The 25,170-nt window shown below is 41.6% G+C and overlaps 1 protein-coding gene and 1 long non-coding RNA gene across 2 annotated transcripts in view; one reads left to right on the plus strand and one right to left on the minus strand.

Annotated features, from left to right (window-relative positions):
- Nucleotides 1-1,050: 1,050 nt before the first annotated feature.
- LOC135422228 (uncharacterized) lies at nt 1,051-19,524 on the minus strand. Its single transcript, XR_010434382.1, has 2 exons — nt 19,346-19,524; nt 1,051-1,271 (listed from the first exon to the last, which is right to left on the minus strand). It is a non-coding gene; the product is annotated as an uncharacterized LOC135422228 (long non-coding RNA).
- The window catches only part of CHST8 (carbohydrate sulfotransferase 8), a 138,981-nt gene continuing 115,002 nt past the window's right edge, over nt 1,192-25,170 (plus strand). The window contains exon 1 of the mRNA XM_064671294.1: nt 1,192-1,311. Within this exon, the coding sequence (XP_064527364.1) occupies nt 1,203-1,311 (109 nt within the window). The 5' untranslated portion in view covers nt 1,192-1,202. The remainder of the gene's footprint in view (nt 1,312-25,170) is intronic.

The raw sequence follows: 25,170 nt of genomic DNA on the forward strand, positions 1-25,170 counted from the left end.
GTGGTCAAGAATTTGCTGGTAAAAAATCCAGTTACATTTTGGGACCCAGTTCCACTGCCTGTGCTCTGATGCACCTTTCCCTGTGTTACTAAAAAACACGGGATTGGCATAGCTGTGTGGCACAAGCATTTATTTTAATTAATAAAGCCATGTGGCACTGGTAGTAATTGTCGTCTTTGGTTCTCATTCTTTCACTACTTAGTATCGTACCAGAACAGACTGGGTTCCAGCAGGACTATTCATGGGCTTAAAGCCTCAGGGCTGTGCTCAGCGAGGGGTTTAGAAAGACACACGAGGTGCCCATCTGGGAGCAGGGCTGCTGCTGTTCCTCTGGGACTGCTCAGAACAGCAGGGTCGGAGCCAGCAGGGAGGATCTGCAGCACCGAGCCCGGGCACTCACCGGGCGCTCCCGGGGGAGGAGAGGCAGCCGTGCCCGTGGCTCCTGCACAGACAGCCCTCCTGCTGCCCACGCTCTTTCCTCATGTTTCCTGCCAGCCGGTAAAAGGAGGTACAAGCCCTGTGACCAGGATTTCCCTTGGAAATCCATAGGGCTGCTGAGCTTTTCCAGTGGGTGACCTGTGGTGCACCGTTTGGATGCAGCTGTTTTTATTTTTTATCACAGGTGAAACAGGCAGCTGCCAGTTGTTCATCCCTCTCTCCATGTTTGGCATGCAAGGTGCAGCTTTTGGGATCATTTCTTGCACATTATCGCACTTTATGGTTTTCATATTGTTTAATCGGTGAAAAATAAAAATAAAAAGTGACACATGCTTCATTTGGAGGAAGCAATCTGCTAAGAGGGCTTTCTCTACAAATTTTGCAGCCATGGCATGACCATTTTTCCCAAAATGTGCTTTTTAACTATATACTACATTGTCTTTTCAACATGTTAAAAGCAGGGACATATAATTAAAGACAAACTGATGAGGCAGAAACAGACTGTATGACTGCAATTAACTGTACAAAAGAAATACTAAAGAAATTAGTTATTTGGTCTAAACAAGCACTTAAATCTACTAATCTGCACTGAAAAAATAAGTGCTCTATATGTTAAGTTTAAGGGGTTTGTTTTTTTTATTTCTTGTAGATGTATTACACCAGACTTCCAGATGAGAGGATGAGACTATGAGTGAAGAGTGCCCTGGAGATCGAATGTACTTCTTTTCCTGCCTCAGAACTGGATTGATCTGAGAACAGTAATTATGAGGCTGACCTGTATGTTCTCCTTCATCTTGCTATTTGGAGCAGTTGGACTCGTTGTCTTCATTCACCTGCAGGATCCAGAAGAAATAGTTCATCAACAGACACCAGGTTAGGATTCCTATTTCTATTTGAATCACCTGCCCTTTCGTGTTCAGTATTTTCTACTTTTACCCTTAGCATGTTTTACATATTTCACAGAGATTGCCTCAAAAAAGGTATGTAATTCTTAATGAAGGTTATCTTGAAAGTAATTATCAATTTCTTAAAAAAAAAAAAAATAAAATTTGCTGGAAAAAGTGTTCCAAGAACCAATTAACTGATTGATTATACAGGGATCTTTGCCAAGGTGCAAAGGGTCCAGCTGGATGGAGTTAAGTTTCTGCTAAACTTGAGACCAACTTCTGCTACCAACTATACCACAATAAATATGAAAGTGAGAGATTTCACCAAAAGTTCAGTTCCTGTAAATGCACCCCTCTGGATCGACCTTTGCCTGCATATGGTATTCAATGTGTCATGAGATGCAAAATAAGAGATGCACAAATGAGTCACACGAGAAACGTAAAATGCTTTGGGATGCATTTGTTCAATTTGCTTAACTTCAATTAAATGCCATAACTATCATTCATGTGCGTGCCATCTTCCTGCACAACTCACTTGAGACTGTGCAAAGCCACAGAGACCACAGCAATGGGAGAAACAGAAAACTGTGGGCTGAAATAGTAGTTTTCTTTCAAAGGAGGGGCACACAAGAAGTATGAAAGGGCACAAGATCTCTTGATTTACTTACAGTCCCCTTTTTTTCTGACTAAGGCTGTAGTGAAGGCTGGTTTAGAGCCTTGACAAATGCCAGTGCAGTCACTCTAGTTCAGAATAATGCCACTGTGTGTTGGGGTTCAGTTCCTGTACTTGCTTTTACATGCACTGAAATTGTCCTTTGAATTAACGAGTGCTTTATAAAAAGTCCATTCATTTGACACCTTCATCAGATGACCAACACAACTGTGTATATTTTAAAGTATTACTAACATTTTTGAAGGAGCTGAACCATAACACAGAGAACTCTTAAATAATTACATTAATTGCTAATTTCTGAGTCCAGGTTTATTAAGTGCTTATTTCCATGTCACTAAACAATCTGTACTTTAATATGTTTATTATTTAGTCCAACTACACACCAATTTTGAAAGCAGCCACTCAGCTGAAACTATAGAAATAATGAATCTTCAGTGTTGTGCAAAGCAGAGGATTAACTAGTCCCTTCAGTGCTTTTGCAATTTATTTTTGTATGCTTAGATGCAAAAGAGCTTACAGATTAAAACCAGGAGTACTGGCCATATTCGACCGAAACTGGCCAATAGTTTGGGGTTAGGGGAAAGATGTATGGGCAGCCAATGCAGGCAGTACTCTAATGCATCTAAGAATGTGTAACTTTACATGGAAAAGTTAATTCTTTTCTCCTGAAAGAGAAGGATTTTCTAGTGTTGTTTCAAAACCAATGCAATTTCTGTTCCATTTCTTTCATTATCGGTCCCTCATCTTGACCTCTGTTCTCTGCCACAAACCTCTTGAATGCCAATTGCTGATTGGAGTACACTGTGAAGTGATTTTTGAGGGCATATAACTGGAGAAGGGGGCACCCAAGCACATTTAAATAAAAGCAAGTTAGAACAGAGCTCCTACCCCCGACAGGGAAACTCACTCTGTAACGCACTCGATTGCTGTGGACACCTCAAACATCCCAGCCACGCTGCTCCTGCCAGAGGTGTGTAATCAATTCCTCGAGTCTCACATTCAATTACTATTTATGTTAATAGGAACCAGGCTGTACCCTTGAGTAAAAGGTGCTCGATACAATTACTCTGATCTCTGTTTGGCTGATTTTCATGTGCGCTAAGTGCTTTCAACTCCCAGCGGACTCAGAGACTACTCACATCCCCTGCTTTTGAAAATGATACCAGTTATCACTAAACACATTAGGTGGCTTAAAGGACATGGGAAAAAATATCCATTCATTTCATTATAAAGAGACGTAGGCATATTTAATTTCTAGACAGTCTCCTGTGAAAAGCTGTCAATCACAGATGACATTTTTGGCATGCTGAGAAGGATCCTTCACTTCCTCTGTTCAGAGTGTTTCTCCTTAAAGGGGCCTGGTTCTAATGGAGATGGGATATTGCTATAATTTGCTTGCCTGATTGCTCTCTCAATAGAATTGAACAAATGCATGTGTCATTAAGCTACTTAGGACAACAGATTCTGCATGGAAAAGCTTTACTGGATTAGCCTTTGCTGTTGTATTTCCTGTGTAGTAAAACACATTTGCCAGACGCTGGAATCTCATCAGCAGGGCTGGAGACAGGTCGCTAACATTTATTTCCCACTGAAAAGCAGCGTAGGAGAACTTTGCATTGTCCAAAAGGACATTTTTCATTGTTAGTACATTCAGTCACCTTTAATTTGAGATAGTACAACTTATGAAACAAGACTAAAAAATACTTTGGTACTTTGGTTTTATCTGTCTGTTCTGGAAATTGTTCTTGATTGTTTAAGTCGTAGCAAGCATGACGGTGAGACCTTGATGTACTACTTAAACCAGTATAAAATCCACGGTCATAAAACTTTAAGTAATGCTTACGTTACTTTCACTGAGCAAAGTACTCCTGACAGTAGCTGTTTGTGTTGATTTGTTACTATTCATTTATTCTTTCCCTGTGCTTCACATTGCTACCTAATTGTGATGCTGTACTGAGGAAGCAATATCAAAGTAATTTTCCACAACATTAGTTACAATTTTCTTCTGATCTTTCAAGTGAAAAAATCCCATCCTGTTGGCTTCTGTGAGCATATAAACCTTGATTACATTTATCTGTTGGAAACCAATGCTTAGGGATAGTGGATGTAGAGCCTTTTTTGCTGATTGACAAACATGCTGTCTGTGTAGTTTTATTTATATAACACACATCACTCTGAGCAGATGTATTTAAGACAGACAGCCATTTAGGGTGGACAAAACAGATTTCCCAAGCCAATATATTAAATTCAGTAGATATTCCTGTGGTCATTAAAGAGACAATAGCTTCACTTATGACAGTTGTTTTCTTGGCATCTATGAAGAGTGCTCTTAACAGGGAGAAGGAGGATAAAACAGGGGTGTGAACTGAGAAGTGGTATGAGTGATAGTCACACACAGCACAGAAATGCAATGTTATTTTAACAATTCTCCCTGTATAGCTATATACCTCCTGCACATGCATCAGAGCAATCCCAGGCACAAATACAGGCAGGGCAGGGAGAGGATTGTGAGCAGAGAAGGACTTAGGGGTGTTGGTGGATAAGAAGTTCGACGTGACCTGGCCATGGCTCACCCATGTCCTGGGCTGCACCAAGAGCAGTGTGGGCAGCAGGGGAGGGGGGTTCTGCCCCTCTGCCCTGCTCAGGTGAGACCCCACCTGCAGAGCTGCCTCAGCTCTGGGGCACCAGCACAAGAAGGACGTGGAGCTGCTGGAGCAAGTCCAGAGCAGGCCATGAAGGCTCTGAGAGCTGGAGCTCCGGAGACAGGCTGGGAGAGCCAGGGCTGTTTAGCCTGGAGAAGGCTCAGGGGAGACTTTGGAGCCCTTTCCAGTGCCTGAAGGAGATCCAAGAGAACTGGAAGGGGGACTTTTTACAAGGGCCTGGAGTGAAGAAGGAAACTGAAAGAGGGTGGATTTGGATCAGATACAAGGAAAAAATTCTTCCTCATGAGGGTGGTGAGGCCTTGGCAGAAGTTGTCCAGAGAAGCTGTGGATGATCCTTCCCTGGAAGTGTCCAAGGCAAGGGTTGAGCAACCTGAACTAGTGGAAAGTGTCCCTGCCCATGGCAGGGGGTGGAACAAAATGAGCTTCAAGGTTCCTTCCAACCCAAATCATTCTATGACTCTATGATTTTATGACATAAAACTTGGCTTCTGTTGTAATCATACCTTTATTCTTAAATAGACACAGGAAAGGATTTGTTATGAGTAAGCCAAGCACATTTACACATGGTGCACAAGAAAAATTTAATACATATATCCCCATCCTAATGCTAATGACCCTTGAATGCATGACTGTCTTGTCTGTGACAGAATGTTAAACTGTCACACCAGGGACACAGTATCTGCAATACCTACAGCTGTACTACAGACTGTGTGCTCTATGGACTTTAGTCAGAAGAGATGGGATATTCTGAAATGGTATAGACTTTTCTAATAGGAGATTTTGCCACATAAAAACTAGGGGAAGTATTAATATTCCTCTACATCTACATTCTTGTAGCAGATTTCTCTACATGGTGAAAAAGTCTGTGAGAAAAAAATGTTATCGCATTTTTGCCACATGAGTATTGAATTCACAAACCTGTAAGAGATTTCAGCTAGAACTTTTAAGATGAATATATATGGTCACATGCTCCTCTGGGAGCTGATAAAAGGTGGAAAATACATCTCAAAGGATCCATGTTGTGAAAGCTCCAAAAGGGTGAAAACAGGGAGTAGAATGGAAATGGCTTTGCACTCTGACTGTATCAGAATTTGAAAGTCAAATATGAATATAACCAAGCCTGAGACTCATCTGACTGAGATTCTGCAGTGATTGCTGTCCTTACCTCTTCGACCAGTTTTTAACATTATTCTGTCATCCTCTTTATTTTCTGCTTTACTAAGGGTGGGATGGGGAGAAGGGAGGAAGGAGAGACTGCGGATGCTCTTGTCCCTGATGGCACAAGGGAGCTGCAGGGAATATTGCAGTACCCTAAGAGCAAATACCAATACTCTAGCTGTGCTGAAAGCTACTTATTCAGAGCACACACACCTTGTTACTCACAAATTACACTCCTATGCACATCTCAGTGCTCACTGTACATTTCCATAATACTGTCCCAGTGCACAGTGTACCTACCACTTGTTTGTCAGAGTGGAAACTTTTTATAAATACAATTGAAAATGAACTAGCATTGATACATAATTTCAGAACTAATTTTCCTGCAATTTACAACTTCCTATTCTATTTAATCTGCTTCTCAACTGACAGAATGAGCAGAGATCATGAGCAAAGAATCTGGTGACTGTAGCAGAGGCGAGTGGGCTCTCTGATGTTCTTCTGAAGCAGAAGCAGCATCTGTTATGTGTGTAAAAGTAGTTCCACCAACTCAGGAGTGGATGAACCTTGTGCAGTGTCACATCCTCGGAGTCTTCTGCAGCTGAACTTCCCCAAACAAAGCACTTCCCTACAGACTGGTTCCCAATGGTTGGCAGTTCTTGGGACGAAAAGAAAGAGATCTGTTTCCTTGTCTGCTGAGGCAAGGCACTTATTAGGGAAATGTGGTCTTACGAGCATGATACTCCCTTTTGTGCTGCTTGAAATGGTTGTGGTTTAGATTGTGAATATGAACTTGGTTATTTTTCACACTGGAAAGAAGTGCTGGCAATGACTTCATCATCCTGCTGCTATAGGGGATCAAACACTGGCCAGATGATTTCAAAGAAACCCTACATCACACTGCCAGTGCAAACCTGTTCGAAAGAAATGTAGTCTAGTGCTGAAAGCAATCACAAATAAGCTGTTTTATCACAAGCAATAAACAGAGATTGTCTCCTACAACACTTTCTCCCTGCTTTCATGACTATGCCATATCCTTGGCAGTCTTATGAAAAATGCAGCATTCATTTATTACATGGTCTTGAGAAAGGGCCACTTTTTTTTTCTTTTATTTTCTTTTTTTTCACAGTTTCTGTTGACATACTTTAGCCCAAACCCCAGTAAAGCAAATACAGCTCTTATGCTACAGCATGGCAGACCAGCCTTTATTTGACCAGTGTTTCCTGTCAACCATCATCAGCAAGTGCTTCACAGGAGTCAGAGCACTTAGGTGTTAAGGCTGGGGATTTGGGACCCAAAGCTGCTGTGGTTTGTCCTTGTCTTGCCCTACTGCTCATAGATTGTGCTGTATTGTGTTGTATCAGGCAATTCACCCACTAAATGTTTCCATTTCCTGTTCTAAAGGGAATGCTCTGCAGAGGATTCAAGGTCTCTAAGGACTGCTAGGTCCCACAACCAAAATGCAAGACCAAGCCATATTAACTATGACATTATTACCAAATCCAGTGCATTACCAGCAGCAGTTATAATCCTACTGCAGTGGTGCACACACACATCAGATGATGAACTACATCCACTGCCCATTTATTTGATGGCATAAAGACCATGTCACCCAATCCCAGATGTGTTTATCAGCTTAAAACCAGGGTGATATAGTGCTAAATCACTCCTGTAGTGCAGCTTTCACCTCCACAATTTCCCTATCCTCTCTGTGAACATTTCTTCTCTGATACTGACTGGTAAAAAAAAAAAATAAAAAGGTTCGATATTTCCTTTAAAGCCTACTCTTAAAAACTGTCAGAGGTTGACACTTCTTTGTTGTGTCTGGCAAAATAAAAAGTGACCTGCCATCTCAGAGCTGCATTCATTTATGGTGCTTGGCAACATATCACAGGCAAAACTCAACTGCACTGTGATATGCCAGAGTGGCAGCTTTATGAAAGTATATTCCTAGGGAATGAGCCTGGATGCTTCTCCAATTCCCCTGGAAATTTGCAGAGGCATTACAGAAATGTGCAAAAGTTGATCAGCAGACTTTCCTTTCACCTCAAAACATTTATTCTAAATACATTGAATTTTTAATACAAAATTTGTCAGCACCAGAAAGCCCTTCCATGTGTCAGCTGTCACTCAGTTTGTGTGATTTTTAAAACATGATAACACATTGAGAAGCTTAGGTCAGTTTAAAATACCTTCTGGATTTTCTGCAGTTTATGCCATTTAAAATGCATTTTATACTATATGTTTCCATTTCTGAAAGTTATTAATGTTCCCCTAAAAGCTTATCCAAAACTTCCTCTCTCCAGCAATATCATCCTTTTTCATTTAGTAAACATTAATTTTCCTTTCATGATTCTAGTGGAGCTTGAAATTAAAGGTGGCTTTCTTCTCTATTATGGCTTTCTTTGAGTATCAGCATCAAAACTGCCAGTTTAGTGCTTTAGAACCAGTCAAGAGAACACAAAAAGCCAAATAACTGATCTTGGGTAGGCCCTATACAAGAACAACTTCTTATGGGCATCTTTATCCAGACATATAACCTATCTGTTTTTGAAAGTAAATAATTGGTTTTGGATCTGTAACCACTTGACATCCACTAGGTGGTTAACTGATTTTAGTCTTATTCTGCACAGGACCTCTCTTACAAGACACTAACTCGTAGCATTAGCGCAGAAAAGCACTTCACTATCAGCTGAGTGTCTCAACTGCTCTGCTCTGGTGCCTGAAGGGCTCTGCTGCCCAAGGGACAAAATATTCTGCATCTTGTGAAATTAAGTCCCATCTTTGTCCCTTTTTTGGTCTCAGCCACTTCACAAGATCTGTGTGGTGATTAAGGGGCAAAATGCTCCAGGCAGGCCCTTCCCCCACTGCCCCTCCTGCACATCAGGGCTGTTCAGACATGCTCTGTCCCTCTTTTTTTTCAGAATTACTATCCATACCTACAGGACTGGAGTCTTTTGGGGCTTCCGTTCCTGTGTTTGGTTGGAAACCACACATCTTCTCATTCAGCTCTTTACAGGGACTGTATGTCTGATGTTTTGCTCCTTGTGGCACATTAGCCAAGAGATCCCTGTTTACAGACTTCAGGTATCCCTAAATGATGAAAGGGAAACCCACTGTGCCACCTGGGTGTGCACACACACAGAATTACACGGGCCTGGAGGAAATCAGGGACATTCTCTTTTATGGAGCAGTGGGACCCAAACAGCCTTGGGAGGGAAAAAAGGCAGGGTGTGACCAAAATTCCTCATCCTTGGAGAAAGCATCTGTGCTCCTTTCCTATTCCGATTCATTAACCTTGCTCCTGCCATTTGGCATCATGATAGGCAGTGCTGAGCTTCCTGTGATGATGGCACAGTTGATGCACAGGGCAAACAAAGGTATATTGGCTTCAGAATTCCTTTAGGCTTGAATTCAAGGGAATCTTTGGATGGCCTGGACCCACTGCAGTCAGAGTGGCTGGCATGGAAGCAGGGGAGACACACGAGTACTCACTCTTGTGGCCAGGAGGACAGAAAGCAAAGCCTAAACAGAGGAAACTGGTCTTTTGCCCAGTGGCTACTTGAGAGGGGTGGGAGGGCAGACTCCTCAGGCTGTAGATAGCATACAAGGGCCAGGACCCTACATACCAGTTTTCAGCTTGTTGCTTTTTTTTTTTCTTGTTTGACTTGACGTTGTTTGTTAATAAAGTCCTGCACAACTTAATACCCATAAGTCAAGCCACAGGAGAAATTACAGACAGCAATCACTGCTGCTCTGTGTGAACTGAATGCAGCTTTAATTGGGCCTTCCTAATTGTGCATGCAGCTGCTCAGGAAAACATGATGATGCTTATCTCATACAGGAAAACAAACTCCTCTCACTACTCCACTGTAAACAAATGAGAAGGTGTGTATTCACATAGTTCCAAAAGTAAATGTATCCACCTGCAGGCAGGTACCACGAATTTTAGGCCACGTATTCCATTCTGTACTCCTTGAGACTTTAATGGAATTCACTGTAATTGTTTAAAACTCATCCTAAAGACTGTGTTGAGAACTTAGGCATATACCATTCATATGCACAAAGCAAACACCAGCACCTCAGCCACCGAGTTCACTTGGATACTGTGAACAGCCCAGACTAACAGTGGAAACCAATCATCTGTTTTTCCATGAGCTGCTAAATTGAAACCTGACCCCCCCACTTCATTTAGCTCAAGAGATGCTATTACAAGGTAATAGCATCCTTGTAAACAGGAGGCATCCTTAAGTCTCTACCTGCTTAAAATTCCAGTTATTCTGCATTTATGGGCTGCTCTTTCTCATACTATTGAAGGGAATTAAGTTTCTCAAGAACGTACCAAGTCAGTTCTTGTTTGACACGTGTACATTGATGATGTGTTCAGTGCTGCATGTGAAACCAGCCACCTCCCTGCCTGGTCCAGTGGCATATTCCAGCAATACCTGCAAAATGCTTCTTGGCATAATTTATATTTTGTAGGAGAAAACCAAAATGAACAACCCTTAGCAAATCAATCTAAGAACAGTGTCAGAAACAAAAGGGTATAATTTTTCCCATATGTCTCCCACATAAATTGGAGAGAAACATAAGGAAAGGATATGTGCAGCAGCAGAATGGTGGGAAAGGAGGACTGAGAAACATCAGCTGAGATAACTTCCTTTTCTTCACATTTGAAGTTATCTAATGAATGGAGCTTTGTGGGGCTTTTGTAGGAAAACATCCAGGGAGACTAGTTGTGCTTGATACTTTAACTTTTTTTTTAAGACAAATTAAAAAAAAAAAAAAGAAAATGAAAATGGTTAATTAAGTTAGAATGTAACAGAGAATTTACTGCAGTTTTATAATGCACGTTAATGGGCAATGGACCCAGAATCAGTATGACTGAAGTTCCCAGGGGTGCTACAGTGGAGACAAGGGAAGTAGTAAGGAAAATGTATATTTACTACAGTTAATTTACAGTAGTTAACAAACTTAAAGACAACACCTGGAATTTTTAAAAGCACCACATATTCCTAATGAACAATAATGATCTAATTATATTATACTTCCATATACAAATCTTTGAGACATAACACATTCTTAATGTCTACACATTTGCACACCATATCTTTCCTCTTGCTTATTTCCAGAGATCAAATTATATATTCAGTATATTCTGATTGTTCTCTGCCTTTTCCTCTGAAGGCACTGGCTTCACTTCTTAATTGCGACCCAGTGGAGATAAGTTCACCACAACATAATTTAATGAACTATGGAAGAGCTACCTCTTTCTGCATGAAGTATCAAGCTGCATGTCAGAGAAAGAGTATCTCCTAGGTGATGTTTCACTAGACAATAATTAACTAAGACATTTCCTAAAATAATACCACCCACGCACAAACGCAGCCCTTCCCCCACAGAACTGGACAACACACAAAGCGAGTTAATAAGCTGAGGACACAGTTCCTAAAAGAAGTTCAGTCACAGAATTTCTTCCCTCCATGAAATCACACATTAGAAATCAGAAACCTACAGTACAGACAGGTGAATTTTCCACTTTTCCCCCTTCAACTTCAAAGGCTGAATTGTACTTGATTTACCCTCCCCATCAGTTGGGTGTGCCATCACCACGGTCCCCTCCGAGTGTGGGGACTTTCCTTTCTGCCCTGAATGGTTCTGAGCAGATCAGCAGCAGCACTCTGAGCACACACAGCTGTCAGATCAGCACCTCCTGACCCCTTCACTTCGAGCCCTTGGGAAGAGATTTCTGCAGCATCAGCCTTGCTGTATTTTTTGGTTATTTATATTTTTGGGTAGGGGAAAAAACTCGGGCTTTTAAATGTCCCACGTGAGGTGGCCTGGGGAGATCAGTGTCCCACTGAGCTGCCTGCAGTCTCCCTCCCAGGGACATGGCACACAGCATCCTGCCTGCTTCCTCACCTCCCTCGTCCACATCTGCTGCTTCCAGACCAGTCCTACTTTGAGTAGCCAAGGCATCCTCCTCTCCCTTGATCTTTGTGTATTTTTGTTGCAGTTTAATGTTAATTAGATTTCAAATTCCTCGAATTAGGGAATGAGAGTCAAATGCTGGCTCCTACTGAGTTCAGGAGGGGGGTATTTACAGGCATTTTTACAGCATTCAGCCACTTTGATCACAGCTCCACACCACCACTAACAGTCAGTCATGTGATTAAAATAAAAGATGTTTCACAAAGAACTGCTGAAACAGCATTTCAAGAATTCTGATTATTATAATACTCATTAATTAAATCTTTCTGTCCTTTTGGCAGCCAACCACTGATGCTGTTAAAGCAATTAAAATGAAGGGCTAATTATTAATATTCCAAGAGAAACCCTGTTTGCTACAACAGCAGCTGCAATTAGCAAGGCAAACCTTCTTCTTGTAGTCATTTAGGGGAATCAGAAGCAAGCACAGCAACACTGGTCTTGATAGTGGCAAAGTATTTACCATCTCCTTCTCCAGGGAGAAGGTGCAGAGTTAGAGGCTGGGAAAAGGTAATTCTGCTTTCTGGCTGTGACTTTGGTCCTTAAACAAAGCATTTATTAGACCTCTTGTAGGACTTGATGATCTTGATGATCTTGATGATCTTTCCAACCTGGCTGATTCTATGATTCTATGTAATGATTGTGTTTTCATAGCCTAGTTGCATGAATCTGTCTTCATTTCTTTTGTTTAGCAAGCTGAAATTCCTCTGTCAGGAATTTCACAAAACAGAGCTGCATTTGGGTTGCTGTGTCCATTCTTCTCCACAGCTACATCTCAGCTGTGGGCCACCTGGAAAATGGGAACACAGGTGCAAGTGGCCAAGCAGGTTTTTTAGACACAGGATGGGACAATCCACAAGTTGTTTCTTTGCTAATGTGCCCATCATGAGGAGGAGAAAAATTGTATAGACTAATAAATACAGACTTCACAGTCAAAGCAAACTGCTGCTCAATGGCAGACTGCAGTGCTGGGGTAGGAGTGACCATCAGGTCCTGTTGGAGCCGCTGCCACAGACAGAAATCAGTGTCCCACAGTGAGCTGAACAGCTTCCAGCTGCTGCAAAACAGCACAGTGCTCCCACTGCCGTGGTGGGTTGTGTTTTGCCCTGGGCAGCACACACGACATCGTGATGTAAGGCCAGTGACAGCCTGGCCAGCCAAAGCCAGACCCAGTGGCTCAGAGCCACCAAGGAGGGGTGGCCAAGTCAGGCAGAAAATGGGTATGGAAAATATATAGGAACCACTCTACACTACATTTTTAAGCACATGGATTGCTTTTAAAGTAGCTAAAAGATCCAAAGGAAGAGAAGCAAAGCAAGCTTACATCTAGCAAACCTCAATATGAGAGGTCCATATGTCCACAGAATAACTTTACTGGCTCACAGACTTAATGAATGTTGAAGCTACAGCTTCAGGGTATAATTACAGAAATGCATTTAAAGCTATGTATTTGGTTGGAACTATAAATCAGATATGCTCTCTCCAGAAGGAGATCGAAGTAAAACACATGTAAGGAGTGCTCCACGGCAGATACAAATAACCACACAGCTGAAAAGTTGCATTTTCTCACTGGGCTAGTGCGGGAGCACAGTCAGCAGTAAATGTGCCTGCACTTAATGGCCCTTTTTGCAGCCTCTCAGCTTTATGGGGAAAAAAACCAGCCCCACATTTCTTCAGAAGCCACATTTGTTTTGTCACTGTTCAGAGAACTTTTGAGGATGACTCTGTGAGATTGTAGCACTCTCTTCCCCTTCCCATGGTTCCCTGGACTGCTCATCTGTCACACCAGGGACCACACAGAGACATACCCAGAGCAGCACATATTAGATACGCTCTGTTCACAGCAACCACATTTTAACCCTCCTTGCAAACATACACGTTTCAGATCTCTCCTTCTAGCATTTCTTTCTATATCTGAAAAAACAGAAAAGGAAAGATACATCTGGGGAAATAACCAAAGCTTCAGAATGGCTAGTTTGGTTTACAATTCAGCTTCCCCAAAAAAAGGATGCAGAAATGATGCGTGTAGCCTCTGCTACAGCTGATGCAACCTCGTCCTCTGAGCTGCAGTTCTGCTCAGTCACTGTCCCTTTGCCCAGACAACAGTGGAAGTGAGCAGGACTGGATGGGGACAGTATCCAGCAACCCTACAGCCACTTAGAGTGGGAAGGCCCTAAAGCACCAGTGGTCAGTCTCAGCAGGTTCCAATGCTTTCAAACACCTCTGCTTTCAAACATCTGGTGCACTGGGCACAGGGCATTGCTTAAGCCACTCCCACACATAAATAGCTAATTTGCTCAGTGATTGTGTTACCTCCTAAAGCAGGTGGAGGCCCATGTACTTTAAAAATAGCTTCAGAAATCCTGATTCAAAGACCATTGAAGACACTAGTAACTTTTCTATTGACTTGCTTTGGATTGTGTCCCAAGCACTTATCAGTTCCTTCAGCCCCTGTGCCTCAATAGAGTTGAACTCAGCTTGCAGAAGACGATACTCTGCTTTTTTCTTATTACTGGTTAAAATTTATATTCACAGTGCAGAACTTTGAATCAGTTTTTCCCCAGATGCTTCTGATGCTTATCCTCCTTTGTTAAAGAGAATGCTACTTCATCTCACAGAGCTGGTGGCCTCTATTCAAACTCTACCGTGCTGCAAAGAATGATGTTGTCAGACAGACTGATCTTTCTCCAATAGCTTTTGCAGCACTTTTGTTATAAAGATGTTAAAGATAACATGGAAGAGAAAAGGAACAGATTTAGAGTCTTGGGATAACAAAATACAAAGCATCACAAAGAATCATAATACTGATACTTGTAATTGAAAGAGCTACTGAGAAAATGTATCCTGAACTTTGGGGAAGAATAAGGGAAATTAGTAATGTAGGTTGCTAAAAATAATAAATAGATTTTTGTGAAAAAGCATAACAATATTCTTTTGAAGGATTGTAATCATTAAATCATTTTTGATTGTAATAATTTTAATCATTTTTGTAACTGATACTAAGACAGTGCAGCTTCAGGAGTCTGAGCCTCCCATTCACAGTTAATCCAGGGAACTATTAAGGACAATAAAAGACAAGGAATGGCACATATATAATGGGAACAGAGAGTCACAGCAGTTATTCCAGCTCTGTGAAACAGAAATTATAATGAACAGATTTTAAAATGTATTGAATATTGGGAGTCCTCAGTAACGTTACACTGACTGTTAAGCCCAGCCTTTGAGGCTTAGTTCTGCTCACATGGGCAAGGTCTGTACACAGAGTGTTAGGTGGCATTTTCTCAAACAACAACAACAAAAAGATCTCAGCTCCCCACCATTACACTTTCACTGGTAACTCTACGGGTAGAGATTCATACAAGTGATAAATACTTTGCAGAACCTCAGATACTGAAGAGTAGAAAGTCTTATAAAGAAGAGCTAGTTAAGTGTACAGGGACAGAGCATGGGGTTTATTATGCAGACTACACATGTCCAAAGACAGCTTATGCAAGAGTGAAAGAGAGTCTTCTAACACATATCCTCATCCTTCATGGTAATTGTTCTGTCCTCCAACTAAACAGAAAGTACAGGTCTGTAAAGGTCCAAAACTACACGATCCCAGATTTGGGGGTAAAAACTGGAATCTTTATTGAACTCACGAAAGGCAATTTAAAGGTCTCGGGGGCAGGACATGTTAATGAGGAGGTAGGGTTATGTTAACCCTATTACACAATTGATTAACATGTCCTGTAACCAGGATTACATGGGGGGAAGAGAACAAAGGGGTTTCAACATGGTCTGATAACATCATCAAAAAGTCTCTCCATATCCTGCTGCAGGAGACAGCCAATCAACACAGTTAAATATTAGCAAGTCTTGTGAGGAAGCTCCTCAGAGTAAGGAGTTTCTCCCAGCTCCTGCTGTCCATGGCCTGCTACATAATCCTGCCAGTTCCTTTGCTGCTGATATCGAGTTTCAGATTGCTACACAGGTCGCTCTGAACTCCTCCTAATTTTGGTTAGATTTCCTGTTTCTTGGAGTTGGCCCTTTTCCTGTTAGGAAGAAAGACAAAACCCAACCAACCTAAAAGCCCTAAGACAGTACCTGGTGTTAAAAAAAGCCTGGATCCCCTCATTGCTGAGGAACTGCCCCACTCTTCAGTGTGGGCTGAGCTGCCATACCTGGAGGGCTCTTGGAGCACAGCAACGGGCTGTTCAATGGCCAAATGCAACCAGTGTGCAGCCAGGAGCTCCTGCATTCACTCCTGCAATGGTTCTCTCTCTTTGCTGCACCTGATGAACAAGCTTAAAAGGATAAAACCACTCAAGTGGATAATGTACCTGGTGGGCTCTCTCCAAGTGTCTTTTTCTTGCTTTCTACCTTTGTAAATAAGTTAAAAATGCAGCAGAGGAAAACTGCTAATAACACTTCAGACCTTGCTGGCCCTCCTACTTTACTACAAGTTGTAAAAAGCCACTGTGAACAGCACAGAAAAGAAGTTATGCCAATTAAAAGGGTTAGAGTAATAATTTTGAAGCAGCAGATGTCTAGCTTGTCATTTTTAAGTGAAGTTGTCTAACACAATTTCTGTATTTTCTGTATTTTTGCACTAAGTATTGTAGCCTGCACAAGCCTTATAATTAAAAACCTATCATAGTGAATAGCATGTACCAGAGTTGAGGATTAGGTGATCTTATTCCTGTAATAGGATTTGCCTGCTAATTGTCACTGAAATGACAGCAGCCTCTGTTAATAGGAGCATAGGAATTGCCATGGTGGCTCAGATCAGCAGCCCTTCTATCCATTAAAACATCCTGTCTGTAGCACCAAGCAGTAGGATGTGATTTAGAAGAAAATGCAAGGTAGTCTGCTATGGAATAAACTACTATCAGGTAAAGGTTTTTCAATATGCTCATTAGCAAAAGACAGGCTGTGCCCTGACCCAGGGGCACTCATATGTCTTACAAAACTCCTTTTACCTTGGCAAAGAAGCCCAATCTTTTTAATTTTTCTTCATAAAATTCTCTTTCTGTGACTCCCAGACAATTGCCTAATTCAGAAGATGTAAAGTGTGATGGCTCTCCTTGCTCTTCATCTGCATTTGCATGTGACATCATGCTCGTGCCCAGAGCAGCTCATGATGGTTGCACGGGTAGAACTTCATGGGGGACAAAGGCCAAAAATTGAGGGGTTCACACAGAAATGTGTGACATGGTGGTGCAAAAAGTGGGAAGCATAGAGAAGACTCTTTCCTACAGCCTGTTCCTGAAATTATCAACCTTCAGGACTGATTCCAGAAAGCTTCCTGGAATTCACAAGACAACAGCAATGGTAGTAGAAATTGCAACTGAATTCAGTGGTAACTCCTACTGACTTTTGGAGAACAAACTCAGATCTTTAGGCAGGGCTGTCAGGAAGCTGTGAGCTACAGCAGCCTCCCTGGGCAGCTTCCCAGGAATCCAGAGGACCAAAGAACCACCTCTGCTGCATCAGCACAGTCCTGCCCTGTTACCCTGTATGTACAACATGCGAGGAAAGAGGATGTTAAGGAGGGAGAGGAACGGAGGTGGGTGATGTGAGAAGAGCAGCTCTCGGAATATTTACCTCATCAAGGCTCAAAATGTCTGCCCATGGGCCAGGCCACCAATCAGTCTGGTTCTGACTTCACTTATAAGCTGCAATCATTTACTGATTTGGGATTCTCCTTTTTTTATACTCCCAAACTCAAGTGATGGTTCAGAAAACTTAGACTGTGACTTCTGCATTATTGTTACTGCTGCAAGAATAAGACAAAACCAAGCTCTGAAAGCAGTACACTGCAATATCAGGTAATTATATCACAATACACTCAAGCTCTTTCAGATCATTCATTAGTCAAACATCTGCTGCAGATTACTATTGGGCCAAACTTGTCTAATAGGTAATTCAATGGACTTCAGTACCATTTAAGCAAGGGAAAATCTGTTCCAACACATGTACTGTCTGTAGATAATTTGCTCTGGTTTAGAGCTTCTTCCCTGCACTGCTCCAGCTTGAAATCCTCTTGCAGTGCAGTTGCTATTTACTAGCTTGTACTGACACATCCACTTTTTCTGGCTTAACTCGAGAAAATTCAAAATACACACACTGCCAAGGAAATGAATTTATTCAATAAGCCCTGCAATGTCAACTCTTGCTAATTCTGTAATGCTGGAATAAACAAAGTCAGAAATTATGCTTGGCTTTCTAACCATCAATAAAACCTCATAAATCTGTAAGAACTCATAAATTTCACTCTACAAAACCTGATATTAAGGCAACTCTCAACTTGGAAAATTCATATTGCATTTTAACCGAACAACAAATGAAACTAATATGTATTGACTTCATTAACAATTCATAAATGCACAGAAAAGAAATAAACAGTCTTTATAGTGTTGCCGAGTCTTTGAGGCATTGATTAAACTCTGTAGATGCTGGTCTGTCACTCAGCAGCCTTTCAATAAGTCCAGTGTTTGTCCATCAATGTCTTTTGTCATTGGTCTGACTGTCCTGCTCCTGCCCAGGTTGGCAGCTATTTCAAAAAATTAACTGTCACCGTGGGATAATCAATTAATCAAGCGTGAATTGCTTGAGTGAATCCTCTAATGAATGTTAACGTGTAAACACTTGTCAGACACTGGCAGAGCAGAGGGCTGTGTCCTGTGTGCGTGGTTGGGAAGCTGACTGGCAGCACAGCCCCTGAGCACAGCCCCATCTCGCTGCGTTAAGCTGACGAGGATTGCTGTACAATAGATGAGCTGCAGCCATAATGATTCCATTGATTTTACGATCCTTCCTCCTTTATGCAAAGTGAGGTGAATCTTTGCAGAAGGAAGTTGCTCCCCTGCACGAGGGAGGAGTTTACACGGTGTGAGTGGCTGATGCATTTTCATGAGCCATTGCCTCCTCTCACAAGAGCAGTTTGTAGCCAGTCCCCACAATTACAATACTGCCTAGCAACACCCCAAAAATCCTATTGCTCTTTCTGTGATAAGCCTCATTCTTAGGGATTACATTTGTTAAATTAATATTAAAACTCTGCCACAGTTCTCTGTGAAGATGTACATTTTAATTGTTTTGTCTCAATATGGTGGTATAAATCACTGTGGCTGTGATTAGCAGAAGAGTGGAGGGTAACTGTTTCAATAAGCAGCATTACTTGTCTGCTATGCTGTACAGAATCCTCAGGCATGCTAAAGTATCAATTTTTGTTCACCAAAGTTATTCATGAACCTTTAACTAAATCATCTTATTATCTAAACTGGTCAACAGAATGGGATAAAGAATTTTTCAGACTAAAGCATTTTATTTCTAAGGTAACTGGATTTCAACAATCAAACACTAGATTTTGTCCCTTGGAAGTTTTGCTGCCTTTTTTTTTTTCAACAAAACTCACAAAAGAAAAAATTCAATGTGCTTTTTTCCTACATTCAAACAAAGCAGTTTTACATATAAATACACATTTTTTTGAGCACTTCACCTCCCGAACAATCCCCACTGAACAAAACAGCACTTTTTTAGATGAAAGCACTTACTTAGATGAAGGATTACGGATTTAGGAGTCCAACTCTAGTCAGGCTGGTTATAAATTCAGAGCCTCTAGTCATGTATGTGTAATTATGGGCTTCTCTGTGCCAGTTTGTGAGCACAACTCCCCTCTGGTTTACATGGGGAGCTGTGTTGGAGACTGGCTGGATGACGCAGCCAAGCAGTGAAAGACTTTGCATACAGAAATGATTTTACAATATGTCCTTTTTTAAATTCAAAATCACAATTTATGGACAGGAACTGTCTTTTAAATTATTTTTTTTCTTTTCTTTTTTTTTTTTTGTAAACACTGCCTCTGCTCCGAGCACACTTCTGAAAATGCATGAAGCTCATTTAAAGGTGCCAAATGGCATCCCGTCCCCCTCTGCCACACGTCAGCCTGCGCCTGGCTGCGGGAACGGGCACCCGGGAGGGAGGGAACCCGCGGGATGGGCTCCCTGCTGCTCCTGGCACACCAGAGCCGGGCAGATGGGAGCGTGTGCGACCCACGGGACGCGCGCTAATTTGGAAGAGCTGACATTTATGAACTTGGAGCAAACTGCTCCTCATCATTACAGAGTCGTATTTCTGGATGACTTTCCCAGGAGCGTCTTGGATGGAACACTGGGGCTGTTTTGGGAGGCACCCGAAGGGCAGCAGCGCGTCTGGGCAGCCTCAGATTTCCGAGTCTGAGTCAGCAACACACAGCAATCCTTCTAGGAAAATGCCATTTTAATTAGAATGATTCTTATTTAGTGAGTTCCGTTTGTGCAAATGGCACACTGCGCTGTGGAGTCACACACATTGGGCTCTTTCAGGTGCTGAGGACTAAAAGTGCTGGGGATAAAAGTAAAGTTGTTTATACATACAGACATTCACAGTCTAATTTAATAACTGAAGAACTCTAACTGTAGAAATGGCCATACAGGCAAGTTTACTTAACCATACGCTTGATAAATTGGAGGGGAAATGAATATGAAATCTGCAATTTTAAAAAATAACAAAAAGATTTTAAAATCTTTGTTTCTACCTTATAATCCTACATTTGCTTGTCGTTGACCAAATACTTTGAATAATTCTGTGAAAATAATGTACTTTGGAAGAGTAAATCTGAGGCCAAGGCTGGAGTTCAGTTTAGGCAGCTAATGCCGTGGGAGAACCACGCTGCTGCTCCCTACCAGACACCCCTGTTCCTGCATTTTGGCTGGCCAAAAAAACTCCACAAATTTTATTTGCCAATGCAAAGTCAGACAGTTGTTTACCAAAGTGTTACAAATGAAAAATAACTTTTTTTCCTGGGTTATAGCAAGCCCAGCTCATCCAGCTGTTTCACCCTCCTAGGCGTATCATTTTGTCCCCAAGGTTGGCTTGAACCAGCCCAGGTTCTGGTTGCAGAATTATGCACCAAAACTAAGGCAGTGGCAGTCTGGGCTCAGCCCAACCACACCTTACTTTATACCACCAAAAAAGGTGCTTCGAGCTGGGATTAACTGTTTAACATGGAAGTGCCTGACACGGTCAAACAAACCCAAATGTATAAAGGGTATCAGCATCTGAAAATGCCACAGTCTCTACTACTTGTTATCTGGCAACTCACTTTCCAGAGGTTGTGGGGATAAAACACTGCAGTGAGAACATGGATTTGTAGATGGAAACACAGATTCCATTCTGAAAGGTATCTGTACGTTCTTTTCTGCCTCCCGAATCACACAGTGTTATTAATCTAATATAAAAAGCATCAAAGAATGAAAATGGCATCTGAGACAATACATATCATGCTATATACGTGCTTTTCAAAGCATATAAAGGCATGAAAATACGCTTCCAGTTGCTTTGATGCTAGTTACCCTATCTATTTCTGTTTTTCATAGAATCATTAAGATTGAAAAAAACCTCTAAGATCACCAAGTGTAACCATTGACCTACAAGGCCCAATCTTTTTGCTACATTATTGTAATAGAATATTTACTTAAATTTACTTTTATTATTTCATTCATTGCAAACATGTGAAGTTAGTTTCCAGAAAGCAATTAAACTTAAAACTTGGGCTTTATCCAATTTCGTGTTTCCAAAGCTTGAATCAGCTTAGATCAGCCAAAGTAAAGCTATTCTGTTTTAATAAAAATTGATTTTTTAATATTACTGCCACTTCTCTTGCTTTTCTGGAACCACATGAGTGATAGAGCAGAGCAGCATGTTTCATTCATTTCTTACATTACAGTTTGTAGTATAAGTGCTTCTTCTGAATATCCATGAAATTAAAATGTATGTGAAGTAGTGGTTATTTTCACAAGAAAGAGAAATGCCTTTGGAGGAGAGGCAAGCAAGAGAATCCCACCCAGACTGCACCCACTCTTTACCTGTGCCCTCTTGAGTGTGCCCATCAAAAAAAATGCAAAAGAGAAAGACAATGTGTAAGTGTAAAAAAAAGTATCAGTTAATAGAGCTATCAAGTTTAGTTTACTTATCCTCGTGGAGTCTGATTCTCATTTATATTTTTCCATTATAATTTATACCCTGGAAAAGTCCATGTAAATTGCTAGGAATATAGAGGGGTGTTAACGTAACTAAAAATAAGGTTCACATAATTATATATATACATATTATAAAACCAGCCTGGAATCTTCAGAATCTTCAGACATTACTTACAGGTTTTATTCAAGGAACAGACATTTCAAGGAACAGACGTGCTACTTCCCTGGATTTAACAAAGTCAACAGAAGATATACATAAATGTGAAGGATTGAAAAGCCATTCCCTATGTTTATGAAGCCTACATGGGATTCTCAATCCTTTTAAATTCCATGAAGGCATTTTTCGGCTGATAATAACTGTTCTACAGTATCATTCAGGTTTTGTTCCCAAGCCCATTTAAGCTTGCATATCTGTACAGCTGCAAAAAACCCAAAACCCAAACAGAAATGCCCATTGTAGCACATGCATTAAACCTGTGACTCCAGTGGAACCACACTGCTGTGCATCAGCACATCCTTCAACCACTGCTGCTCTGACCGGGCGTCCCCACGCAGGATCTCCTGTCCCACTGCAGGTTTGCTCGTTCCCAAATGGCCCACAGCCTGACCAGAAGGATTCAGCAGACCTGGCCTTAGGCTGCAACCAAAGCTGGCCAGGTGAAGTGTGCATGGAAACGACGTTGCAGGGACACCTGAGAGTCCCCTCTATTTTCAGCAGCGCTCACTTCCCTCTGTGCAGCAGCAATGACGTTTCTGACACGTGCTCTGGGGCTGTCAGAACACTTTTTCTTAACCTTTTGCTGAAAGCACCTGGGGCTGGAAGCTCCCCACTACCTGCCATGGACGAGTCTGCAGCAGATACACTGGATGAGCAATTCCAGCATCACCCTTAAAGCATCACCCCACCAAGAGCTGCCTGGCAAATTATTGCCCGTCAGACTCCTGCATTTTTTGGGGAATCTCTGAAGTGTATTTCATATGGTTTCAAACCCATTTCCATACCTTCTAAAGAGCTTTATCCACAGCACATCTGAGATTATCTAACACCACGTCGCAGGGACCTTTTTGGAAAGACTTTGCCTGAAGCACTGATTTTGCAAATGTAGTTGTACATGCTGAACCTCAGTCATGTGCCTCCTCCCGTGGAAACCAGTGACACAGTGTGGATATTTGCTTTACACTTAATACACTACAGAGTGATACAATAAGGACAGAAAAGCTTCTCTGTGTAAACAGACTAAGGATTGTGAGAAGCTGAAGCAAAGAAACAACACTTACACTTCTCCCTTCTTCCCTCATCGCAAAATTTTTTTCCCCTCAGTGGTATTGCTCTATATTTCAGCTTCTACACTTCTAAAGCTGTTTTTAATTCAGTGTTTTCATTTTAAAAGCCTGGCTGAAGATATAAAAAACCTATAGCATCAGAATTTTGAAGGCTATTTGAACTCTTAGTATCAATTAACAAGGTTTTTTTAAATTATTTTTTATTTATTTGGTTAATCTTAACACAGTAGAGGGGGTTTTTCCTACAGTAATTTCTAATATTTTTCTGTTAAGATGAGGGTGGAACACTTATTTCATGAAACATAAAACAAGAACTACTCACATAATCACCTGAGCAAGGAATTTGGAAAACAGCTCAGGCTTTTAAATAATTTTTTTAAATCATGTTTAAAACATGACAACTAGTAGTATTGTGTTATTATTATTATTTCCACCTTTCCCAAGGCCAACTTGAGGTCTGTTGTGGAGCACAGTTTGCTCAAGCCTGGAGCACAGAGAGCAGCCCCAGGTGGGATGGCAGGCAGGAATGGCAGGGGTAGTTCCCACTGGGGAAGGGACAGAAGGATGCACAGGCTGGACCAGTCCTTAGAGATATGAGATTCCCCTGCTGATGCTGAGACAAAACACCAGAAGCAAGGACTGGGTTTCAAGGGCGTGTGGGAGCTCAGGGTGTCAGGAGGGCTGGCAGTGATTGCAGTGAAATACTGTCCCTCCAGCACCAGCCCTTGGCTCACAATAACTTAGGCAGGCAGCAATATCCTCAGACTCCAGAAGCACAGCAGACTTTAATATCAACTTCCTCCTACTGCTCTTTGAGATAAAGGCAGCATGCTCCTTAATCCTACCAGTGGCTTAGCTGTGCTTCTGCACTACCTACAGCTTACAGGATCAAGCCCAGAGTTGTTAAATGATCCAAGAGAAATGTGTTTCAGGATTTTCCTATCTTCAAGCTTTACAAAAAGGCTATTGGTAAAAAAGACAGTGAATAATCATATTTGTTCTGCTATCAAATGGCAAAATATAAATAAAACGTTATCTGAAGCAGATCAATTCAAAATATTTATGCTGCTATTGAATGCTGCTTGAATATTGCTGGGTAGGTCACGTGGAAGATGGAATTTGCCTCAAGTTCAGAGCTGGCTGCACATGGAATGCACCTGGTTAATCCACAGAAAGCAGCAAAATACACGGGCAAAAGGAAAGTCTGGAATGCCCCAGCAACACAGCAGCACCAACTCAGACCTGAAGTTGCACCACTGACACTCATCTCCAACAGGAATTAGTGAACTTTTACTGGGAAACAATGGATTTTCTTTAAGAAATGCAAGATTCCTGCCCTCCTGGTGAGGCACACAGCACTGCAACTACGCCTTCCCTCGTACAAGTCCATCCCCACCCTTACTCAGTGGCAAACCCTGTTAACCAGCTGCCTTTTTCAGCTAATTGTTTACACAAGCATGTCTTTCAGGCTGCTGTTTAGTGGAGCATGCATTCCTGTCTGAACATACGTTGGAAGATTCAGTTTAAAATTTACCTGACACATTACAGATAATAGGATCAGATCTTCAGTTACTATAAATCCATTAAAGTCCTTGCAGGAAGCTAAGGAGAGCTAGTTGCCTGCTGGATCTCTTTGGCTAATTATGTCATCTACACCAAGTTTTGTTTTGCAGACAGCAATGTGCTGTCTGCAATGTGCTTTAGGAGTTAATAAACCAGTAGAGCTCTTCCTGTACTGTTTGTACTTTGTTAAAGAAAGTGTAAATCTATTTAGAAGAGAAATCATTACTTCCATACAGGAAATTAGCTCAAAGATAGCTTATTTGTCAACTAAATGTATACCTGCATCTCTCTCCCTACATATAGATACAGAAGGATAAAAATAATCCTCTTGGTGGGTTTTATCTGTTCTTGCTCTAAGTTAACACCTCTGTGTGTGGCACAGCTGATGAGCTGGTCTGAGCTTGTGCCACGAACCTTAAGGATGTTGCAGCTTTTCCATTGCAGAAGTGCAGTCCTTGCTACCCAAACCTCTCAATCAACAAGCAATTCCAATGCAACACAGATTATAACAC

Source organism: Pseudopipra pipra, chromosome 14 (genome assembly GCF_036250125.1).
Source record: "Pseudopipra pipra isolate bDixPip1 chromosome 14, bDixPip1.hap1, whole genome shotgun sequence".
NCBI classification, from domain to species: domain Eukaryota; kingdom Metazoa; phylum Chordata; class Aves; order Passeriformes; family Pipridae; genus Pseudopipra; species Pseudopipra pipra.